The following is a 24100-nucleotide window of genomic DNA, read 5'->3' as shown; positions in this document are numbered from 1 at the left end:
CTTTTATAATTTTATATTATGTGATGTTGACATGATATGTTGATGTATTATAATTGATAATAATTTGATATGTTAATATATTATAATTAATAACGATGTGATATGTTGATTTAACATAATAACATTTTTCACTCTCTATGGATTACATAAATATCATAAAAATGTCATCCGAATATAAAATAATAAATAATATTTTTATTTAATATTAATTAATTAATTTTTAATTATAAAAACTTATTTAATTTAATATAAATATATATAAACTTAATTAAATATAATAAAAGAATAAAATTTTATTTAAAATTTTTAAATAATTTATAAGCTGTATTATGACTAAAATTAAGTTAATAATAATTAATTCTATTACTTTTCAATATAAATTTTTTTGATTAAATAAAAAAATAATAAGATATTTTTTTAATTAAATATATTTGGAGAATATTTCGTCATCTAATTAGTTCTGGATCCAATCTTATTTATAAAGCATCTCCGATGGACCGATATAACACGACTAAGGTACCAACAATTGTTTTCCTTCCTTCTGTTCTGTTAATTAAAAAATGCTGTTGGACAAAATTTAGATAGAGAAAGTCAAAAGCTGTTGTCCTGTTTCTTTTTTTAGCCATCGCCACCCTAATTTTCTCTTTTGCGAAAGCAAAGAAGAAATGGAGTTCTTGGACGAGGACACCAGACCCAGATTTCTCTTCCAATCACGACCGCAAGCCTCTTCCTCATTCCATGAGAATACCCCACAAAAACCCTCCAAAACCTTACTTTTCATTTCGCTCTCAATCTCTTCCCTTCTTCTCTCTCTTTCCCTCTTCTCTCTCCACACCGAGCCCTTCAAATCCCTCTTATTTTGGCTCTCCCTCTCACTCTTTCTCGGCCCTTTTGCTCCTGCTTCCCTGACCGGCGGTGACGTTCGCATCGGTCATGGACCAATCATCCCTGATCCCATCGATCAAGAACCCCAACCTGAGCCTGAATCCAAGAAAAAATTTTCCCAGAAGCGGTCAAAGCCTGATAAAATTGACGAATTGGGTGGAAATCGTGGTTCTTCAGTGGAAAATGCAATTGGGTTTTCGAATTTAGAGGTGAAAAGTAAAAATTCAAATGGCTTTTCGAGTTTAGGGGCAAAAAAAGAAGATCTCGGGAGTGGTTTCGATGGCGAGGAGATGGAGTGGAGTGAGGCAGATGTGGAGATTTTGAAGAAACAAATGGTGAAGAATCCGGTGGGGAAGCCGGGTAGATGGGAGTCTATAGCTGAAGCCTTTAAGGGGAAACATAGAATGGAGGGTGTGATAAAGAAAGCAAAAGAATTGGGAGAGAAGAAAGCGGGTGACAGTGATTCGTATGCGCAGTTTTTGAAGAATAGGAAGCCATTGGATACGAGAATTCACGGTGGAAATGACGGTGTAACGTCGGAGAGTCAAGAAAGTAGCGGTGGTGGTGACAATAATGCTGGAGCAGCGGGGTGGAGTTCAGGGGAAGACATTGCCTTGCTCAATGCTCTGAAGGCGTTCCCAAAGGATGCGCCAATGAGATGGGAGAAGATTGCTGCTGCTGTGCCTGGGAAATCAAAGGCAGCTTGTATGAAGAGAGTTGCTGAGTTGAAAAGGGATTATAGGAGCTCAAAAGCTAGTGATGAAGGGAATTAAAGCCTTTTGGCATTTTGGAATTTTGATCTGAAGGTAGCATCCAGGAGGTAACTGATGTTTCCCAATTGCATTCCTGTTTTGAGAGCATTCATTTGCTGCATGTATTTTGATGTGGAATCAAGTTTATATATAGATTTGTAAGCTGTTCCAGGCATAATCTTTCACAGTGCAAAATATAAATTGAGGGCATGGCATACTCTTTGGTTCTATTTATCTGCTAGTATTCGAGTTCATGGATGGCTTTCTTGGCTGTCTGAGATTTGGGCAGTGACATTTAAGTGTATCATTCGGGCTATTACAATTCAATTGAAGAATTTTGCTGGTATTCCTTTTCTGTATCACGGTTGATATTTACTCATCATGCATATATGAGAAACCTATATGCTTGGATTTTGAAGCTAGAGATGACAAAATTTACTTACAAAGAGAACTTTAGTGCTAAAATCACGTAATCTCAGAAAAATTTGATATTGTTTATAAACTTTTTCTTGCTGTATCGGTTCAATCCTAGCACCCTTGTGAACCATTCTGCAATTGGAAAGTGGAAATTTCTCATGTGGCCAGTAGCACATATATTTTGCCTCCTCACACTTGTTTTTTATTTTTTTAGTAAATTTTCAACATAATACATTAAAGGTTCTTGAATTATTTAAAAAATTTTAATTTTTTTAATTTTTTATTATGTTTAACTAAGTCTTTGTATTTTTATTTGATTAACAGTTAATTAAGTATTATTAATCAAAAAATCACTTTTTGTTTTATGTTAATGTGACGTTGATGTAAAAGATAAAAATGTTACGTGAAAATAAAAAGTTACATTTTAATTAACAAGACCTGGTCTTGGTTATACGAATTTATTTGGTCCAAACACATAAATTTGATTGAATGTAATAAAAAAATAAAATTTTATTTAGATTATTAATTCAAGAAATTTTTTTACTATTATGTTTAAATTTTTTCTACAATCTTTTTTTATGAAAATAAAATAAAATCTTAATATATATAAGTTTATATTTGATGTATTGTTGATATATAAATTTTATAAAGGGTAAAATGGATTGACTTTTTTAAGTTTTAACCATATTAATATTTAAAATAGACACTTCAACCAAAATAATATCTTTCGCTAGATACATAAGTTCTGTCAGGTGGATGGCGTGGTAATACTTTTAAAATAATTTAACTCTTTATTAATTTTAAAAATTATCATTATATAAATTATAATTTTTAATTTTAAAAATTATTTTCTCCCATTAAAAAAAATTTCTCTACCTTACCCCTTATTGGTCGATCAACCCCGCAGCTGGATCGATTGGGAAGTGCCAAATCTGATCGATCTGACTAGATCGTTTTCCCCCAAGGGAGTGTCGATTTTGGGTAATGCTCCCTAGAGTAGCACGAGATCTAAGGTGCACGGCCAAATCGCATGCTCTCTTGAGGAGATCTAGTCAGATGGGTGGTTAGTCGGTGTATGGAGTGTCGCCTATGAATTTGAAAAAAGGGAAAAAAAATGAAGAAATAAGAAGAATATTTTATATATTTTACGTTTACCTATTAATGTTGTTTACAAATTTGAGGTGGATGGTTTATTTTGAATATTAATAAATTTGTATATAATTATAAGTAAAATTTAAAAGATCAATATATTTTACTTTTTAATAAATTATCAATAAATTAAATATTATTATTTTAATAAATAAATTTAAAAATAAAATTTTCTTAACTTATTTTTTTTTTAATTTTTTAAAATTTTTATATTTCGTGATTAAGTAGGGTGTCAATAACAAAAAGCTTCAACCTTCCTGAGAAAACGTACCGTTTTGCTTCTAATGCGATTTGAAATTCCAAAAACACAGGGCCATCCTTGTAATTTCACATAGTTGCCCAATCCCATTCTCCGAATAAAGGCCCACTCTCCATTTTCCAAAAACCCTACGATTCCTCTTCCAAAAAAAAAAAACTCTACGATTACCGGAAAACTCGCACAACCCACCATGGGTCTTCTCTCTTGGTTCAGAGGCAACCCGAAAACTGAAACCCAAACCATACCGAAGCCCAACGAGACCCCGAAACCCGTTCCGGGAATGCACGGAGCCGTTGTAGTGCCCCGACCTGAGAGTGTTACGGTGTTCGAGTTCGGGTCCGTAGCGGCTACTGCAGATAAGGTTACGTTAGCCGGGTTCTGTCCCGTATCCGACGAGCTCGAGCCTTGCCGCTGGGAAATTCTGCCCGCTAGTGGATCCGACGCTCCCCAGTTTCGCATCGTCTTTTGACACCGAAAAATTGATTGTAAGTCGGTAAAGAAAATTGATTGTAAGGAAATTGAACGTTTAACATAGACTCTTTGTTCAGAGATTATTGTGATTTTGGGTAATGAGAAATACATTTTTCTTATGAATTTTGTCTTTGTTTCTTTCTTTAACTTTAATTGTAAGAATTTAAAAGGCAAATTCAGAGTACAAAGATGCCCAAATTATTATGCAGCAGGAAATATAGTTTGAATTTATTCTATAGGTAGATTTTGAATCAATAATTTTTAATGTACTGATCAAAATCGCATGCTATGAATATTCTCTTAAATTAGAGTTTGATGCATGTGTGACATTGTTTTTGGTAGGTGTACTGAAAATTAATGATTGGAAAGTTACTGAAAGACCTTTTAGGGCTCTAGCTTACAATTAGCAAGGTGCAGCTGGTCTAGAAATGTTCATCATATAAGCACCATCTTATGCTCCGGAAATCTCATGGATATTTGGAGAATGGCATGTCTATAAGTCTTATATGGATTTTGACCTCATTAGCTTTTCTCATCTTGCTAAGGTCTAGTTTTTCATTGATAATGTGGTTGATTTTGGTTAAGAATTATGATTGAAAATAAATACCTTGAAAATTATATTAAATATTATGGTTACAGGGTATGTGCTTGGCATTCTTGTGATTAAAGTGTTACTGTGAGTTAAAATATCTAAAACAGACATAATTTTGTATATTTGGGAAAAAGAATGGAAATAATTTATGGTGAAACCATACTTTTCTCACCAGAATAGTAGGTCTTGGTCTGGGTTTGTATTTGATTGCGTACTTTACTGTCACAAGCCAAAAGATTTTATTTGTTGAGCTTCGTTGGCGTTGCGTTTGTTGTTAAAAGGAACTTTTGCAATGCAACAAAATTCTTTTGGTCGCAAACACAATGTCGAATGGAGCTCGACAAGAAAGGGATATTTGGTCACAAATGCTGAAGGTCAACTTAAGGAAGGCAAAAACCAGGGTGATAATTGTTTTTGTGCTAAATAAGTATGGTTGTGTTCATAATAGTCACTTGTTTCTTGAGTAATTGGTTTTACAGGCAGGCAATTTCCATGTTGCTTGATTGAACTAACTTCACTGAATATGTTCCACAGTACCCTGGCTTTTGCAGAATCAGTTTCATCATCTAACAATGTATTATGTTCTTTGCGATTGAGATCTTGCAGGAGTTTTTCTTCAATATTTTCTTACAAAAATGAAAACACTACCAAGTAAATATGGAAAATTTTCTTCTGAGTCCTCGGGGCCCAATCTTATGTACTCTTTGATTGTCAGCTATATATAAAAACTAAATGATGAGGAAATGGTATAGCTGTAGACTTGTGGTAGCTGGCTCTGACAAAACATACTTGGCACTTGAACCTGGTAAATGCTCTTGAAAGAGGACTTTTATCAGTGATCAAAACAATTCTGGTAATTCAAAGTAGGTTTTATCAAGAAAACAAGCATACCGGAAGAGACTTCTCTCACCCCATCATTCTCTAAACCTAAAGCAAGATCTCTTATAAAAGAGGTTTTTCAATTTCAATGCAACAATTGTTCATAACCAATATTGGCACATTGGCACTCATTACATGGCCCCAAAAAAAGAATAAATCACCCAATCACTCAACAAGAACAAACATGGAATTATGGAAATAAGGCCCATCAAAACAGGGAAAGGCATAGCCTCGTTTGAACTACCTTTTACAGTATTTGACATGATTGCAGATAAGTCATTTTTCAGAGGAAACTGTAATCATCATTATCATCCATTCGGATATAACACATAATGGCTAATACGAATATAAAATAAGATGAGAGTTCCATTGCCAGTGCGCCCCAACCAATAACACCAGCATGCTTTAGGATAGCTGGTATTGCAATGCTTCCAACTGCAGAAGCTCCAGTCAAGAACTTTGTTGCATTGACCCAACTGTTACATTGTTCATTGGGAAGAAAAATAATGAGCATTCTAATTGTGCAAGCTGAAAGTGTAAAAGAGGATCAAATCTTATTTATGAATATGTTTAGGGCCAAAATTAATTACCCATTGTCAGATTCAGATAAAAGAGAAGAACGATCAGAGCTCGCAAAGAATAGCACAGGCATTGGCAGAAGCACATACATTATTACTGCAATAGCAATGAAGCATGTTAGCATGCTTAATCAGTATAAGGTTCTTACTTAATTGCACAAAAAAAGTAACAGGAAAATCTCAAGCCCTCCCTGCTTACACACACATTCACACAAAGTCACAAACTTCACACTCACTCATAAACATTGCCTCTAATGTGCAATCAAGCAGGAACCCAGCAAACTCTTTAGTACCAAATATCAGGGCAAAGTCACACAACAATGAAAGGAAATTAACCCAAAGAATTGTGGAAATGACACATTTCTGCATGCATGATACATGTCCCTAGATGGTAAAATCAGTTGAATCTTAAGAAACATAGCTTCGTAGATTCAAGTGCAACTGTCTTCTCGACATGCTTCTAAATCACAGGACTAAGAAACTGATTTATAAGCATCAACCTTTGAGGTAGATATAAAGGGACACATAACATTAACAACTGAATCAGTGATAGGCTGCCTTGGATAAGTTACATACTGAAAATTTAAATTTACACCTGGAAAAGCTAACATATTCATTTGAGAATAAGTAACTCAATTACAAGAAACGGCTAACTAAGATCACAAACTTCACATTCACTTACCAGTTAGCATTGGCCACCAATTATTGTACAAAGCACATGCCTGAGACACCACCATGCACAAGGAATCAGAATGACTAAGACATTTAGAGCCACAACCAAAGGTAATTAATTAACAGAGAAATGCACTACTAACCAAGATTTGCAATACAATCCCTCCCGAAACTAAAATTGCCAGAAGTGCAAGTTTTCCAGTATGCAAGCAGTTGCGCAAATAACCTGGTAAGTCTGCCATCATCCAACTTGTCTTACCTCATAGAGAACACCTGAAATGGATGTATTCTCAATTCCCCTCCCGAGACCTGATAACAGTAAGTTGGACAATTCTCATCTGTCACTAGAAAAGTCATAACCTACCAACATACAAAAAGTATCGCAATCAAATTTTTATATGCACTTTGCATCTATTAGTCTAACAATTTTCTCTAAACCAAAAGAAAGAAATGAAAAACCAATCAGAAAACTAAAAGATTTAGTTTAGAACCTAACTGAAATTGATTCTGGGGTTTCCCGGTACAACCTCCAAAATTTACCCACGATTATAATTGCATATATCAGTGTAAGACTTTTCCTTTCTTAATGCTTGAGAGCTCAAAGAAGAGAACTTTCTCATCTTTTTTTTGAAGTAGATCTTATGTTAATATCTGTTCAAGTCCCATCTTTTACAAGCGAAAGATTCCTTTCGTAAAAATTCATTAAAACCCAAGAAACAAAAGAAATAAGAAAAAGAATCTAAAATACCCAAATGCTGAATTGTACTATGGACCCAAGAAAATTCAACCTTGTCTAAAAATTAATTCATTTCTCTAAAAGAGCAATTGAGTTGAATTCCAGGTATTCAATTGATGCAAATATATCGAAAAAATAATTGAAAAAAAATAGAATTTTGGATTGAATACTTTACCAGGAGAGGTTGATCTGGGAAGAGAGTGTTGATGAAAATTTGGGGAAATTAGGGTTTTGATTGAATTGGGTTCTGTAGTGTATCCATTAGAGGAATCAACCAGAAAATTTGGGTGCTCGTCCGGGTGCAGCTACAAAACAGAGTAAGCAGTTGTGTGTTAATTACAGTTATATTAAAGAATATTTTACCAAAAAAAAAGTGTCTCAATAATAAAGTAATGAAAACTCAATGGGAGATGCTTTTACTTGCTGTTTTTACCAACATCGAAAATACTAATGTAGTACTCGTCTATTAAGAAGATAGTGAAAGCTAATTTCAAGAAATAAAAGAAGAAGAGATAAGATTAAAATGTTGGCACATGCAAGACACTTTTATTTGGTATTACATCAGAATCAATTTATAAGTTGCTTTTTATTAGTAGTTTTGGAGGTGGGTTAGACATGTGATAACAGCCTGAGGTAGCTTAGTGCTCAATATTCAAATAGAATAAGCTTGAAATTCAGATGGAAACATCAGATGCAGTAGGTCAAGTAGTAAGTTTACCAACTGGTAAATGTAAAGGAAACAGTTTGGGGTTGGAAACTTGGAATGGATGGGAATGGAAAAAGACTCAAAAGTTTAAACATTGAAAAGAAGTGTCCAAAAATGTCTCTTTCACATGGATGGGGGCATCGCTTTTGTCTTTTTGGGGAATGCTAGGGGCAGTCGCCCCAATTCACATCATCTCCGACTGAAAAGCTGAGACCGGCAACTTCTTCTAACAGGTTGCGGATTGCTCAAGCGCTTCATTTTGTTAATGTCAAATTTACTTATTACTGGTGCTTTTACCGCTACCTTTGGAGGAGTTATTTCTATAATATTTTCCTTTTCTTTAATTGAGGAAAGGAGGTCTCTTTTTGGACAGGAATTGCCAAAATGCTTGGCGCTGTAATATTTTCCCTTTTTTGGCCAGAATGGGGAAAGAAAAATCAAATAAAGGAATCGCGAGCCTTGTCTCCCTCACTTTTTCCTTCCTCGTCACTTTTCCCTCTCTAATTCTTCGAAAGAAATTTAACATTTTTCTTGTCGATCAAGCCTCAACATGTCTTCATCAACGCCCAAAAAGCGTCCAAAACCGAAGCACAATTCTCCTTCTAAATCATCAACTTCGAAATCTTCACTTAACTCGATACTAGAGCCGCCCCAGAGTTTATTCCCTTCGAAAGGAGAGTTTTTTCGGCTCATAGCGGTACTCGCAATCGCTTCCTCAGTTGCTCTCTCCTGTAACTTCTTCGCCACTTTTTTCACCTCCACCTCTAAGCCCTTCTGCGATAGCAACTTAGACTCCATCGATTCTCTCTCTGGTCAATTCTTTTACCCCTCTTCTTATTTTTTATGGGCGTTTCTTCGTTTTTGTTAAACTTGGCTTTCTGGGTATCCTTTTATATGAATTTTAATTCATTTTGTTTATTAATTCTGGCTCTCTTGGTATCTTTTTATATGGGTTTTAATCGGGTTTGTTGGCTATATGAATTTGTGGGTAACTTTATTTTTCAAGTGCCCTTTGTTACTGTTCTTTGCTCATTATGGTTATTCCATATTTCTTTCTAACCGTGACAGTCAATTTCCTCTGCCTTCTTTTATTTAGTATGTAATTAAATTTTTTAAGAATATTTTGGTGAACAAATATTTTATCTTTTTCATGATGTAGTCTAATCCTAGTTTCATATAGTCTGCTCACAAATTATAGATTCCAATAATGTTCTGACAAATGTGTATTACTACAGATTCTTGTGAGCCTTGTCCAAGTAATGGGGAATGTTATGAAGGCAAGTTGGAATGCATTCATGGCTATAGAAGACATGGAAAGCTGTGTGTAGAAGATAAAGATATCAATGAAACAGCTAAGAAATTTGTGTGTTCTTAGATTTTTGCTCATTCTGGTATATGAGATTCTAAGCACCGCAAATGCAATTTTTACCTTTGGAATATTTATGTAACTTTACTGATTATCATTTGTATTTTGTAGTCCAAGTGGCTAGAAGTTCGCCTCTGTGAAGCTTACGCTCAAAGTTTGTGCTATGGGACTGTGACAGTTTGGGTACCCCATGATTTTTCCATTTTGTTTAATTTTACATGCATATGCCAGTAGATTAAGTATCCCAGGGTTTATAACTTGCTGAAGCTGTTGTTCTAAATATGTACCCATTTCAGGCTCGAGAACATGATATTTGGAATGATTTAGATGGACATGAGCTGATGCAAAATTTTGGCCCAGACAATGCCACATACTTGTATGCAAAAAGAAGGGTTATGGAGACGATAGTTAAATTATTGGAGACAAGAATAAATTCCCATGGGTATGCTTATTATCATCTATTTAAATTTTCAACATTTGGAAGCATTTAAATCACATTTCTTTTGTTTTTATACAGGATACAGGAGGTCAAGTGTCCAGATTCTCTGGCAGAGTATTACAAACCCTTTACCTGTCGTATCCGTCAATTGATCTCCAATCATGCTCTTATTATTGTGCCTGTTTGTGCAGGGGTAGTCCCTTTTAAAAACCATCCTCAGAATGCTTTAGTTAAAAGTATCAATATTTTGAAAGTTGTAACAATATTTTGTTTTACAGCTTGTAGGATTTGCAATGCTGTTTTGGAATGTCCATCAGAAACGCTGTCTTTCAGCTAGAGTAGAAGAGCTTTACCATCAGGTGTGCAAGTTTTTCCATGTACAGTTATGGTTAATTAATGGTTTATTTTCCTTACCTTCTGCATGTCAAGCTCTTTTGGAGGTTGTCTTTTGCGTATTAGTTTAACGCTTAAAATTCTCAGCATTATTTTACCCAGCGGTTGTGAACACTCTGCTGAGATAGATTCCAAATAGATGCGGGCTTAAACTAAGTGATGTTTTTTAATATATATAACAATGACCACCTTATAATGAGTAGAACTGGGGTTATAGAAGCAGGGGATGGATAAAGAAAAAGAAATGGGAAGCATAGCAAAATGTGAGATAGGATGTTATCAAAATAAATGAAGCATTCTGTAAATGTTCTTGCTGTAAAATTCCAGACTTTAGAATAACCATTTTTTATCCCTCATTGTTATGCTCAAGAATGATTGCTTACAAAAATTTCATGCTTTCATTATGTTTAACTTGATCCCCACATCTAAAGTGATTATATCAAATTAGAAAGCAATTTGAACATCATTAAGAAATTGATAATCGAATTTTTTCCCATTGTTAGGTCTGTGACATGCTTGAGGAGAAAGCCTTGAGGTCAAAGAGCGTCAATGGTGGAGGTGAATCATGGGTTGTTGCCTCATGGTTGCGGGATCATCTTCTTTTTCCTAGGGAAAGAAAGGATCCTCATTTATGGAAAAAGGTATTTTCACTTGCTTGTGTTCATTAGTCTAATTAGCTGTACCTAATCATGGATTTATTTTTTCTTTTCTTTTTTCTTTCCTAATGTGTTAGAACTAATCCTTGATGCAATTTTATGTTAATATATTGAAGTGCCAATTAATTGTAATCAACTAGGCTATAAGGTTTTAAAACTTGATTCAATCTTCAACTTATTTTCAGGTTGAGGAGTTGGTACAGGAAGATTCTCGAGTAGATCTCTACCCCAAGCTTGTTAAAGGTGAATCAAAAGTCGTGTGGGAATGGCAAGGTTCAAAATCTATATTTTTGTGTTTTACTTTTTCAATTAAGATGCTTAAAGTTTTCCAAAACTCTTTCATATTGTTGTTGTATGTTAAGTATTAGTCAAAGGAGCTTCTTCAGAACCATAATTGCATCATTAGGGTAGCATCTTTGGAGTGACTCTTTCAATCTTGATTTGGTCATTTTAATTTCTTTGTAGTTGAAGGCTCTTTGAGCTCTTCCAGGATGAGAAAAAAGGGGGAGGAAGTCACATTGAAATCAGTTGGAGGCATCAACACAAACTTAAATCAATCAGACCATAAAGTGAAGGCTGGTGCGCTTCAGGACACTTTATCTGTGCATTAAAGTTTTTTTTGTCTTTTGATGTCTGCTTCAATGTTCTCTTTTAATTTGGTTTTGTATTTGTCTAATATGCACAAACCATAACTTTCATGCAGAACCTAAAGCACTGATGTTTTAACATTGCCACATGGGGATGTATTGAGAATGGTCAGAACAGCCTCATTTCAACCTCTATGTCCTATAAGCAGTAGCAGAAGACTTTCATTCATTATAGCTTTTATTTAAGTAAGGGGTTTTGCCGGATTAATCAAAGTGTAAAGAGATTGATGAACAAAGTGAAAGTTTCCACCATTTGACAGTGGAGCTAGTCTTTGGAGATTGTTTTTGGAGGTTAAAATACTTCCCCTTGTACATGCCCCACCAGGTTCCTGTAAACCATTGAACATCATACAGCACAGCTTTTTCCTCTTCTGTTGCATTAAGAAATCGGCATCCCAGTTGGGGATTTTGGTGTTTCAAGAATTTGGACTTGTGGCATAAACAATGTAATCTATATTGCTTCCCTTCATGCTTATGTTTTAAACTCTCAAAATCGGTGAAAATACCATAAAAATTCTTCTGTTTTGACTCGAAACTATCACTCTCACAGTTTCACTGGAAAGATAGTCAAGTCTATGGTTAGAGCTTGTACTATTCAAATTTCTGATGCCAATGGAGTTCATGCAGATGGGATGAGCAACCAATTTCATCTAACTGCTCCTATGTCATAACTTTGAAGACAGATTCAAGAGAAAACGGTAACCCATGCCCCGGCACCTTTGTGCACATACTTTTGTATCCTTTTTCTAACCCTTGTCAGCTGTCGTACTGATTAGTGGGTCCAAATTTTCCAATAAATTTTAGTGTAAGAAAAATCTGGGGATAACGTTTAAGTGTCAATTCAATCTTAAATCTCAAATTCTCAAGTATAGATCACAAATTCTGTCCTTGTGCATAGATCTAGTACTAGTACGCGTAATACGATGACATTTCAATTAAACTATAGCAACTCAACTATAATTAATGGAGATATTGATGATTCTTTATTAGTTTCAAACACCATCAAAGTTCTTCAACACGTTAGTGTCGGCAAGGGTGCAGATGTGACTTCACAAATTAGGTGAAATATACATACAACAAAATATGGTCCCAACCCCAAATCATTGCTGCATTTTGACTTGTGTTTTCTTTTCCTGAATTTCCTTATGTAATTACATTATGTGGCCTCTTCCACCGACTTTTCCTTAGTATTAGAAAAATGAATCTAACTAAATATAGTATCAATGAATGACATAATCTCAAGGCAGAAACAAATCTAGGAGAAGTAAAGTAGCATTGTTTTAGTTTTTGACCCACTTTCCGGTTTTGGACATTGATTGGATTAAAACAGAACACTGTGTCTCCCCGACCTCGATTCCTCCTGTGTAAACTCAACAAGAAAAAAAGGAGTCAATATTTCATTTTAACCGACTTTTGTGTGAGTGTATGAGGGATAAAAGACACTGCCTTTACTGTAAAGCCAACGTCTTTTAAGTCTTTACCATTCTCTCACCGAAACACTCTCCACTCATTTGCACTCTGGAGATCCAGAGAGAGATATTCAAGCAAAAGGGCTCTGCTTAGAGCTCTTTCGTTCTTTCTTTTTTCTTGGTATGATCCCATTTTCTATCTTTCTCCATTTTTTTGCTTTAAAGTTCATAGCTTTTTATGCTACTATTATTGCTTCAACTTTTGCTTAGTTTTGCTTATATTGTTTTTTCTCCTGAGATCTATGCATGTTGCTTTCTTTTTATTTGATGGATTCAAGATTTGAGATTTCTACTTCAGTTAATGGATCTCGCTTTTTCAGTTTGCTTTCTGTTTTTCTGTGTTTTGAGATGAAAGATAAGGTGGATATGTTAAGACCCATTTGATAAAAAAGCCAGCTTTTTAGTTGATTTCTTAGGTCTACTTTATAGAAAATTTATAAAGAACTGAACTCTTTTTGTAATGCTCTTGAGGCTGTAAATCTTGATTGATCCTAAGTAGAGAAGTAAGTGCAGAAGAACTCTGAGCTTGTTGGGAGTGAAGTGGATTATTTTGAAAAGTTATTAACTGCAAAGGTGGAATTATTGTTTACTTTATTTATTTCTTAGGTTACCACATCTGCTTTTAAAATTTGGTTTTTTGCTGACAATAAAATTGATCTAAATCCATAGGATTTTGAAATTCTTTTTATATCCTGTTAACTTTACATTCGGCTTCTTAGTGAATTTTTTGGTTGCTATTAGTTGAAGCAAGTGTAGTGTACACAATTGGAACATTGTGAATAGTTTCTCTTAACGTTTTGGTATTTAGCTCTTACTTTACCATTATTTATCCATGGAAATTCATTATGTTCTAACTTACTTCTCCTCACAGTGTGCTTTGGGGAATTTGTCACCCTCTAATCATGGCATCCAAGCACAATACATCAGGCAACAGAACACGAAGCCCACTATCTATATTTGCTGTGATTGGTTTGTGCTGTTTCTTTTATATTCTGGGAGCATGGCAGAGAAGTGGTTTCGGCAAAGGAGATAGTATAGCATTGGAAGTAACTAAGCAGACAGACTGCAATATCTTCACCAATTTAAACTTTGAAACTCATCACAATGATGTAGAGATTGTTGAGCATTCCAAACCAAAAGCTGTGGTGTTTAAGCCATGTGATTTAAAATACACTGATTACACCCCTTGCCAAGAGCAAGACCATGCCATGAAGTTTCCTAGGGATAACATGATTTACAGGGAAAGACACTGTCCTGCCGAAGAAGAAAAATTACATTGTCTCATTCCAGCTCCTAAAGGGTATATGACACCGTTTGAATGGCCAAAGAGTCGTGACTATGTCCATTATGCTAATGTTCCTCACAAAAGTCTGACAGTTGAGAAGGCTGTCCAGAACTGGGTACAGTTCAAAGGAAATGTGTTCAAATTTCCAGGTGGAGGAACTATGTTTCCTCAAGGTGCAGATGCTTATATTGATGAGCTTGCATCAGTCATCCCAATAGCAGATGGTTCTGTCAGAACAGCATTGGACACCGGTTGCGGAGTATGTTGATTTTTCAAGAATATGTTATCCCGCTTTAGTTGAGAATTTATGATGCTGTTATGCATTTGCTTTCTTTTGGGGTCAGGGGTGATGGCTGGATGGGTGTTTACTAATTTACAATGCAGTTTACTTCTTAGCTATCCTCTTCTCATTTTATTCTTCTGCAAACTGTGAGCTTATGAATTATTTGAGTATCAGACTCCCCTAAAATAACGTATATAGGCATAGTCTTGTAGTCTTAGAATATACCATAGTGAGGTGCGGAATATTTAATCAACCGTGTATTTTTTTTTGTTGCATATACAAACATGTTATATGTCTAAGTCTGTAGGATTAAGCTAGTCCGCACTTGATAAAGCATCCCCATAACTACTATGTCTAATAGGAACTGAATGTATTGGTTAATAGATATATGAAGGAGCTTATATACTGAGAATTGAGATTACATAACTTTGTGCTCGTGAATAGTCTTTTCTCTTTCATCATTTATTTACATTTAGTCATCACATATACTCTTTTGTTCTTGGATCTCTATCTTACTGAGCACGGTCTGTCTATCTCTCCATCATATTAGAGGTTGAATGATTTCCATAATGTTCTTTTTGCCAACAATCATCATCAAAGCACCAGTTTGGCATTTTGTTCAGGAGGATTACCTGCACTAATAGAAACGATCATAATGTAGGTAGCAAGTTGGGGCGCATACATGATGAAGAGAAATGTTCTGGCTATGTCTTTTGCCCCTCGGGACAATCATGAAGCACAGGTACAGTTTGCACTGGAGCGAGGTGTGCCTGCTGTTATTGGTGTTCTTGGATCTATAAAACTTCCATATCCCTCCAGAGCATTTGATATGGCTCAGTGTTCTCGATGCCTAATACCATGGACTGCAAATGGTAAGTGGTAGTAATGAACATGTTAGCAGTGAAATCATGTAGTACTTTTGTTTTCTTTTTCACCATGCTTTTCTGGCATGTTGTTCAGTAATTAAGTATGGTTAGAAGTTGGAACTAAACAATAAAAAAACAACAATGAATTTTAAAACTACCAGGAATTGATGACCTTTCTACATGTCTACCTGTTTACTCAGATGGGATGTACTTAATGGAAGTTGATAGAGTCCTGAGGCCTGGTGGATACTGGGTCTTGTCTGGCCCTCCAATTAATTGGGAGACCTACTACAAAACATGGAAGCGATCTAAGGAAGATCTCAAGGCTGAGCAAAGAAAGATTGAAGAGCTAGCTGAACGTCTTTGCTGGGAGAAAAAATATGAGAAGGGAGATATTGCTATTTTCCAAAAAAAAGTTAATGACAAATCCTGCCTCAGGAAGTCTGCCAATATATGTGAATCAAGGGATGCCGATGATGTTTGGTGAGTTTTCTTGTGATTTGCATTTTCTCTCTTAAGATTGATTCACTAGTCAGTAAGAGCTTTGCTATTTCATCATTGGTTTCAATTATCATATATTTATTAGTAAAATAGTATTTGGTTAAGAGCGTTGTGGGTGCATATCAAGCACAGCGAAATCGTTATATTCTATGTGTCATTTCCACTTCTGACTCTTCTATTTGTAAAGTTGTTATTTTCTTTTTGTATTATCACTGTAATTATTTCTTCTTTGGTGCGTTTTAGGTACAAGAAAATGGAAACGTGCGTAAACCCTTTCCCTAAGGTAAGTAGTTCAAGTGAAGTGGCAGGAGGGGAGTTGAAGAAGTACCCAGCTAGGCTTTTTGCCGTCCCTCCTCGGATAGCCAAAGGACTTGTTGATGGGGTCTCAGCTAAATCTTACCAGGAGGACAATAAGCTCTGGAAGAAGCATGTAAATGCTTACAAAAGAATAAATAAATTGATTGGTACTGCAAGATACCGAAACATGATGGACATGAATGCAGGTCTTGGAGGATTTGCAGCATCACTTGAATCACCGAAGTCTTGGGTGATGAATGTTGTGCCCACAGTTGCTAAGAACACCTTAGGTGTTATCTATGAGAGAGGTCTAATTGGAATATACCATGACTGGTATGTCTTAATCTTTCTTCTCTATTGTCTCTGTGATTAATTTAACTAGTTCCATATTGAGTTCCTTTTTTTCTTTTTCATCCTCAAAATTATGCTGTTAATTATCATAGGGAAATAGAGTGAGGAGGTTTACAAAAGAGTTTATTTGTTCTTGTGGTATAGAAACAGTGGAAAGTAGACTACCTGATTATAAGTCCTCTGTTCAGAAGTCATGATGTACCGATGCGTCGGGAAAATACATTTTATAGACTTGTTTTGTAGTTACTGGTGTATCAACTTCCTGCATAACTCATTAACCACCAGCACCATCATGATATTGGACATCTGACCTATATTTGTTAAATAAATTACTATAGTTTTCAACTAAATGCACTTTAGTTAAGGCCTTTGGCACACTGACGCTTTTACCAGAGAAAGAGAAGCTCCAAGTAGCTTAGCTAAAGGCCCTCTCAAATACTTTGCAATGGCAGAGCTAGTGACAATTTGAGGGCATTGAAATCGTTAGTCATATCATATTTTTTAGTGACTCCTCTTTTTATGGAATATAACTCATAAAAACTTCTTAAATGAACCCCCGCAAACTCCATTGGTGACATTTTCATTTCTTTTTTGTTACAGGTGTGAAGGTTTCTCTACATATCCAAGAACATATGACTTTATTCATGCCAATGGTGTCTTTAGCTTGTATCAAAACAAGTAAGTCTCTTTTTCATCTTTTTCCAATGTGCCATGTTTTATGTGTGATTTCCTTTTCATCTTTTTCCAAAAGTGCTTAATCCAGCAAACAATTCAATATGCTTTCAGTGAACCATAGCTCACCACATCTTTAAAACCTTTTAAAATCAAAATTAATAAATGTTGGTTTTGACGAGGTGAAGAGTTATGGTTCACTGATAGTGTGGTGAATATAAAGTAATTAAACATTAAATGCCAACTTTGACTGCCATCATATGGCTGAAAGTTTATTTTGGAATAACTCTTAGACTCCCTATCAACAGGAGTTTTTGTTTCTCAAAACAAAAATTAGATATTCGTAGGTTTGCAATGCAAAAAATGCTGACTGCGTTATTCAATTTTCATAATTAACTTACTGCTCAATGAACGGATTCTTGTTTGGACCATATTGAAGACCAGGTGAAAGTGTTTCATTACCTATAAATTTATGATCAATTGCAGGTGTAACTTTGAAGACATCCTTCTGGAAATGGATCGCATTTTGCGACCTGAAGGGGCTGTTATCTTCCGGGATGATGTTGATGTTCTAAACAAGGTCCGGAAAATTGCTGGAGGCATGAGATGGAACACCAAGATGATGGATCATGAGGATGGCCCCCTTGTGCCAGAGAAGATGCTAGTTGCAGTTAAACAATACTGGGTTGGTAGCAGTGGAAACAGCACCTCCAATGATCAATAAACCATGTCAACAGGTCATCTGTTTGGAGGTAAAAATCAAGGCAAGGTTAAGATGCCAACTGGTGATTAAATTGCTTGAGGCTGAGGGACTGAAGAGTTCCAATCCGCAATCCTCAAAGAGAGGCATAAGTTAATACATTTTGTTATTCGTGATGTAGAGAATATACACACGATTATGTTAGTCAGTGTTTTTGGATGTGATTCTGGAAGAAAATAGTGTAGCGTTTATTTGTGTAGCTTCCCAAATAATTAAGCCAAGATTACAGGAATGCATAGTGATGACAATTAAAAAATGACATTCATGATCGTCATTTGTGCATCTCAAAATTTACCACATGGCTATTGACCTTTTTCATTCCTCTTACATGACTTTCGTTATCTTGATCTTGCATCTGGCCATGTTCATATTTCATGCTTCAAGGCACTCTAGAACTGCAAGTAAGGTTATGGGTTAAACCAAAATTGTCCAAAAGCAGCATAATGCCATTAAAAGAGTTTACGGTGCTTGCAAAAGCAGAGTATGAACCTTATCCCTACCTCGGGTAAACTAAACCATCAAGTTCCACTTCACCTAACATTTGATTAGTGATGACCAGGTTCGTCCTGGCCCAAACCATCATCTATCGGTGGCCGACCACCAGCATAAATGGATAATCAAGTTAGCACAATCCCCCTTTTAATCGGGTGTGAGTTGATGAATGGGGGATCACTTTTAACTGTCTGTTGCTGTTGCTCAATTGCTTTGGTAGGCCCACTTCATGTCCAGGCTGTTCTCTCCATTAACACCCACAGAGAGCTGTCAAGGAGCCCTGCCCAACTCACCCAAAGAAGTCTGTTTCACAGATGTATCATCAACGCAAGACGTCACATGATTTTTAACTGGTATCAACAATCTGATTTTGACCATCCCTCTGCTCAAAATGTACGTTGTATACCAAAGTTTCCTGCTTAAATTGCATTTGATTCATGTATCTTACACTAAACAAGTTTTAACACTAAAAAGCCATCAATATTTCAGGAAGAGATTTAAACAAGTAAACAACTTTTTCCCAAAAATATTTTGCTACCAATTAGAACAAAGTATAAGCAAAAGGGATAGAGAGAGAAGATTAGAGTTTTAAACAAGCTTTAACAGATCAGTTCTGTTGTATCCTTTCATCAAGGAAAAGTATCCTCAACAACAACCATCGTGTCAAACAAAAATTGTCCACTTTCTTTGAAACCACCCGCATCATTGTTTTACATGAATTCCACCTTGACATATGGACCAATTCTGTGGTCTTGATTACAATCTAGCCATGACCATCTCCTCTAAAATTTGTTGCTCTTTGACTAGTAGCTTCAGCTAGCCTCGCCAGTGTCCCGATGACCCTTGGCAACAGAGAAATGACCCTTCTTGTGGTGAATAAGTAGGCAAAAGGATTTGGATGATTGATACCCCAATTCCACCCCCTGCACCCTGTCACTCCTACATTTGTTTTGCACTTTGCAGACCTTGAACCGACACCTACAAGCACAGCAAATTTTACCAATTTAATGTTGGACGCTAGCTATCATCACATTAGTTTAGCTGATACCTCAACAGGCTCAAGTTTTAGATAATTCAGATTCAGAATAATTTTAATTTTGGGTTACAATATTCATCTATGGGATGAACGACGTAAGTTAAATTTCGCAATCTTCCTCCCTGGAAAATCCCCATAACAGTTAAACAGAGTAAAGAAGCAATTTTAGCATGAACCTTGCTCCCCCCCTACCACATTCACCCTTAAACCTAGCCCTAGTATTTCATTCCAATATTGCCAAACGGAAGTAGCCACGGTTCCCCAAGGATAGGTGCGGTCCTTACCCCTTATGTCCAGGTTTCACCTATTTTTGGTACTATAGCTTACATGTAGTTGTTGAAAGAATATTAATTAAGTAATCAAAATGAGCCAAAATCTTTAAATGGGAGGCGTCTATAGAGCAATCTTGTATTTCTAATAAAACAATTCACATGCTGCACGTGTATAAATTTTTTTAAAATAAAATCAATTATAAAATTCTGACGTATTACCAAACAAGATCGGATAACTACAAGATACGTAAAATATAATATTTAAAAAAATTCTTAAATTATTAAAAATTTTAATAGATTTTTATTCTTGTATTAAGCTTAATTAAGTTTTTATATTTTTATTTTAAACTAAATTAATGATTAACTTAATTAAAATATCACTTGTCATTCTATTGACATATAGTATGCTGAAATGTCCTAATTGATAATGTGACATATTGACATATTATAATTGATGATTAAGTAATATATTAATATGACATGATGACATAATCATATTGTATTTTTTTACCTCCATATCAGCATTATATCAATGTCATATGTATATAAAATAATGAATAATATTTTGACTAATGAAAATTAATCAACTATTTGTTATAAGAGTTTATTTGATTCAAAATAAAAATATAAAAACTTAATTAAATGTAATAAAAAAAAGAATTCATTTGAATTTTCTTAACTACTTTTTCAAACATTATACTCTTATATCTATACATAATTATTCAATATTTTTTATTTTAGAAAATTTGGATTCAAAATTTCAAATTCTCTTTCTATATATAATTATAATTTACTTTTTTTTAATCTAGGAGAAATTAAGAAAAAAAAAACTCGAAAAAGTAATTTGATTCATATCCCTAAGCACTTAATTTGGTACAAAAAATTGATAAGAAAGCAAATCAACTTGCAGAGTAAAGATAAGGAAGAAAAAATTGACGACGCATCTAATCATGTCACGTTGCATCCACCAAACAACAAATTCCAATAAGAAAAGACAAAAAGAAACATAACATGTGTAAAAATTAGAGAAGTATCATTTTTGTGGCTCTGAAGCAAAGTGGAAGGAGGGTGGAGGGTCTAACAAAACAGTGGAGATCGATGTGCCTCATATGATGAAAAAGGCGGGTGAAGCTCCATTATTAACAAACGCAAATAGTACTAAAATTTGGATTTTTTTTAAAGGTTAAGTTTTGAATGTAAGGCATTTGACCAGAGAAACTGCTAAAATTTGTAAATGATTGAGCCCCATTTTTGAAGCTTTTGAAACAATTATGGGAATGAGAGAGAGAGGGGACAAAGATCTAACCATTTGATCCTGTGGGGTTTTCCACTATCTCTACACAAAATGGCAGAAGAAGAAAAGATAAGGGTGAGTTTTACTTTTATCATCTATCACTATTGTGTCTCCAAAATTGATGGGTGATTGGAAAATTTTGTTCATTTTAATTTGGATATATTATATGTAGACATTTCCCATCAAGAAAATTGTTGAGAAATTGAATTGTTTTGATTACATATTTGGTAACATGTTGACTGGTACAACTCTCTATTTATATGTTTATCTTGGACTGTATCAATTAGAAAATAATTCATTCTTAATTTGCCATAAAAGAATGGGTAATTTGATTCTATTTATATGTGAATTTTCATAATGTTAATAATGACACTGAAGTTGTAGTACTTCCTATGACATCAACTATAACCAATAAACAATTCAAACTTTATTGCATGGACAGAGAAATGCTGAACCAAAAATGGCAAATAAGTATTTATCTCTCCTTTTATTATTTTAAATTGGGAAAGCATTCAAAGCTGGGGTGATGCTTTAACCAGATGGAGGGCTCTTTGAGGACAAGTCGAAGCACAAAGCGAAAGTTTGCTTCTACTTGCTATGGAAAGAGAATGGGATTTATGTGAAGTCTATGTTGGAACGGTTGTGCCTGGGATTTCATCCATGGTTATGGATAGGCTTTGAAGACTTTGAAAAAGAATTGTCATGGTGCTGAAAACGTGAGCCATTTAATACAATATACGAGATCTTGACTTTCAAGAAAATAAATCTGATGTGGTCCAATAAAAGGAACTTTAATCGAAATTTTGTAATAACTGTGTACCTAACAGTATACTTAATTCTTTCCTGTGAAGAAAATTACATATGTGTTCAAAAAAGAAAAACAACATCAAACTTATACAAGTAATTTTACACAAGATAAGGATTCGAACTGAAAACCATTAAATGCACAAAGAAATAAAGGATCGAGGTGGTCCAAATTAGTATCAGCTAATTCCAGTTTGCCTAGACCTAATTAATTAATCTCTAGGAATTTTTATGGTAAATTGGCCTTTGCTTTAATTAGGCTTGTCTACCTGCTAGATCCACATCTTTCCTATCATGCAAATGAAATGACTTCCAACTCAACATGTATTTGCTAGAAGGAGTCTCTTCCAACCCGTAACCGACACTAACTTCCTCACTGTTCATCAGGATTAGGTTAACGTGTTCGTCATACTGATATCGAAAGTTGTTTACATTTTAAGTAATCTTTTTAAATGTGGGATGTATGAAAGAGCACGTAAATCATTTTTGTAATCTTTCAATTTGGCCCAAGGTGCATGCACGGGAGGAGATAATCCTCTATCTTTACCCTAATTTTATTATCTTTTTTGGAAGACTTTTCCCCATTTGACAAAAAAAAAAAAATTAAGATCGAAACTTCACGATAATTTTTTAGGAAAATGTTGGGTTCATTCTTTTTATAATTTTTTTCTAATTATATTTTGAGAAATTTTGCATTACCGTTAACAGATGCGAGATCTTAAAATCAAGATAAAATTTGTATTTGACAATGAGGATAACAAATATATTGTAAAGCAATAAATAGAAAAATATACTAATAAATAAAATGTCAAATTAAGAGTATTGGTACATTTTTTTATAATATTTTAAAAAGTCATTAAATTATTTATAAAAATTTAAATAAGTATTTATTATCACCAACGGTTGACTTTATCAAAATGATACTTATTATTTTATGACACATAAGGTTACTGTGATATATTGATATATTATTAATAAATAATGATGTAATATGATGTCATGATCATGTGATATTTTTTACCTTCCACGTCAACGTTACATAAAAACAAAATGACAAGTTATATTTTAATTAATAATTAATTAATTATTAAAGTTTATTTAATCAAAAATAAAAATACAAGAATTTGATTAAATTCAATAGAAGAGTAAAGATTTATTTAAATTTTTTGAAATAATTTAAAAATTTTTAAAGTATTATGTTGGTTTTTTTTTATCTTTTTAATGTAAAATAGCACATATTCCCCTAATAATAAGTTGTCTATGACATAACTACACAAGGCACATAAACGAGACAATTAATGCATAAAATTAAGAGCGGATTGTTAGGTGAGAAAGGTCATATTCGATCCAGCCTCAGTAAAAAAAGTCAAGTTAAATAATTATGCAACTTGCTTTAACTCCATTTAAAGGTTAAATATTGTAAAAGTAAAATAACTTTTTAAATGATAAAAAATAAAAAAATAATAATTTTATTTAAATTAAGATGGAATAAACTAGGCTTTGCATTTTTGGCCCCAATTAGGTACTTGTAATATTGCCACTAAAAATACTAGAAATTGCTCCTTGTTTTATGAAACATGTGGGGGCTTTGTCACCATTTTATTGATTCAAATTAAAATGTCCAAACCAAAAGAGGACGTCGTACATGCATGTCACGTGTTTTTAAATATAAAATAAAAAAAATGTTGTTCATTTCATTGGTCTTAATAGAATTTTCACCACCGTAAAATTCTTACGGTCTAAAATATTTACCATCATAATGGAGTTATTAATTTAGGAAACAAGATAAAAGAGGTACCTATCCGATTATTGCATATTTAATGAAAGTTAAAAAATATATAATATATGGAAAGACATTAGAAAGAAGATAAAGAAAAATAAACAACACTCTCAACATCTTTTTCTATTTTTAATAAAAAGCATTAGAGTAAGCGACCTTTCAAATTAAGTAATTATACGTATTAAAATTTTATGTAAACTTTATCTACATTTTATATGATATAAAGATTTTTCATATACTGTAGTTTTTTTCACAATTAAGTCCCTGTGAATATACTATTAATTTCACTCAATTAAATTATGGAAAGATTATCAATTCAAAAGTTAACCTATTTATTTATT

The 24100-nt window shown here is 34.1% G+C and overlaps 5 protein-coding genes across 9 annotated transcripts; 4 read left to right on the top strand and 1 right to left on the bottom strand.

Annotated features, from left to right (window-relative positions):
• LOC18606101 (dnaJ homolog subfamily C member 2) lies at positions 602 to 1997 on the top strand. Its single transcript, XM_007039526.2, has one exon. It carries the CDS (start codon positions 666 to 668, stop codon positions 1656 to 1658), a length of 993 nt encoding a protein of 330 aa, XP_007039588.2. The 5' UTR covers positions 602 to 665; the 3' UTR covers positions 1659 to 1997.
• LOC108661198 lies at positions 3578 to 4059 on the top strand. Its single transcript, XM_018117172.1, has one exon. It carries the CDS (start codon positions 3653 to 3655, stop codon positions 3929 to 3931), a length of 279 nt encoding a protein of 92 aa, XP_017972661.1. The 5' UTR covers positions 3578 to 3652; the 3' UTR covers positions 3932 to 4059.
• Positions 5466 to 7918, bottom strand: LOC18606099 (vacuolar protein sorting-associated protein 55 homolog). Of its 4 annotated transcripts, none has more exons than XM_018116831.1 (6): positions 7811 to 7918; positions 7566 to 7695; positions 6798 to 7014; positions 6665 to 6704; positions 5995 to 6079; positions 5466 to 5880 (listed from the first exon to the last, which is right to left on the bottom strand). In XM_018116831.1, exons 3-6 carry the CDS (start codon positions 6897 to 6899, stop codon positions 5688 to 5690), a joined length of 420 nt encoding a protein of 139 aa, XP_017972320.1. In that variant the 5' UTR covers positions 6900 to 7014; positions 7566 to 7695; positions 7811 to 7918; the 3' UTR covers positions 5466 to 5687. The 4 variants fall into 4 exon arrangements, with proteins under 4 accessions (XP_017972320.1, XP_017972319.1, XP_017972321.1 ...); XM_018116830.1 differs by having other exon boundaries at positions 6798 to 6963; XM_018116832.1 differs by lacking the exon at positions 7811 to 7918 and having other exon boundaries at positions 6798 to 6963; positions 7566 to 7776.
• On the top strand, positions 8549 to 12122 carry LOC18606098. 2 transcript variants are annotated; one of them, XM_007039521.2, is made up of 10 exons: positions 8549 to 8908; positions 9332 to 9459; positions 9574 to 9645; positions 9759 to 9904; positions 9980 to 10094; positions 10180 to 10260; positions 10798 to 10935; positions 11136 to 11193; positions 11416 to 11529; positions 11654 to 12122. In XM_007039521.2, exons 1-10 carry the CDS (start codon positions 8647 to 8649, stop codon positions 11674 to 11676), a joined length of 1137 nt encoding a protein of 378 aa, XP_007039583.2. In that variant the 5' UTR covers positions 8549 to 8646; the 3' UTR covers positions 11677 to 12122. The 2 variants fall into 2 exon arrangements, with proteins under 2 accessions (XP_007039583.2, XP_007039582.2); XM_007039520.2 differs by having other exon boundaries at positions 8550 to 8908; positions 11136 to 11223.
• Positions 12887 to 18402, top strand: LOC18606097 (probable methyltransferase PMT14). Its single transcript, XM_018118131.1, has 7 exons — positions 12887 to 13187; positions 13938 to 14610; positions 15296 to 15506; positions 15701 to 15983; positions 16245 to 16631; positions 17250 to 17327; positions 17808 to 18402. The coding sequence occupies exons 2-7, from the start codon at positions 13969 to 13971 to the stop codon at positions 18043 to 18045; spliced, it is 1839 nt and encodes a 612-aa protein (XP_017973620.1). The 5' UTR covers positions 12887 to 13187; positions 13938 to 13968; the 3' UTR covers positions 18046 to 18402.

This window comes from Theobroma cacao, chromosome 3 (assembly GCF_000208745.1).
Source record: "Theobroma cacao cultivar B97-61/B2 chromosome 3, Criollo_cocoa_genome_V2, whole genome shotgun sequence".
NCBI lineage: Eukaryota > Viridiplantae > Streptophyta > Magnoliopsida > Malvales > Malvaceae > Theobroma > Theobroma cacao.
This window is presented reverse-complemented; position numbering and strand designations above follow the sequence as displayed.

Excerpts from the sequence above, each read along its gene's own strand:
- LOC18606099 (XM_018116831.1), bottom strand. The coding sequence starts at position 6,899 with ATGATGGCAGACTTACCAGGTTATTTGCGCAACTGCTTGCATACTGGA. Across the intron at positions 6,705-6,797 it reads GGATTGTATTGCAAATCTTG|GCATGTGCTTTGTACAATAA; the intron begins GTTAGTAGTGCA and ends GTGGTGTCTCAG. Across the intron at positions 6,080-6,664 it reads TTGGTGGCCAATGCTAACTG|TAATAATGTATGTGCTTCTG; the intron begins GTAAGTGAATGT and ends TTGCTATTGCAG.
- LOC18606097 (XM_018118131.1), top strand. The coding sequence starts at position 13,969 with ATGGCATCCAAGCACAATACATCAGGCAACAGAACACGAAGCCCACTA. Across the intron at positions 15,984-16,244 it reads AGGGATGCCGATGATGTTTG|GTACAAGAAAATGGAAACGT; the intron begins GTGAGTTTTCTT and ends GGTGCGTTTTAG. Across the intron at positions 17,328-17,807 it reads TTTAGCTTGTATCAAAACAA|GTGTAACTTTGAAGACATCC; the intron begins GTAAGTCTCTTT and ends GATCAATTGCAG.
- LOC108661198 (XM_018117172.1), top strand. The coding sequence starts at position 3,653 with ATGGGTCTTCTCTCTTGGTTCAGAGGCAACCCGAAAACTGAAACCCAA.
- LOC18606101 (XM_007039526.2), top strand. The coding sequence starts at position 666 with ATGGAGTTCTTGGACGAGGACACCAGACCCAGATTTCTCTTCCAATCA.
- LOC18606098 (XM_007039520.2), top strand. The coding sequence starts at position 8,647 with ATGTCTTCATCAACGCCCAAAAAGCGTCCAAAACCGAAGCACAATTCT. Across the intron at positions 9,905-9,979 it reads ACAAGAATAAATTCCCATGG|GATACAGGAGGTCAAGTGTC; the intron begins GTATGCTTATTA and ends GTTTTTATACAG. Across the intron at positions 10,261-10,797 it reads TAGAAGAGCTTTACCATCAG|GTCTGTGACATGCTTGAGGA; the intron begins GTGTGCAAGTTT and ends TCCCATTGTTAG.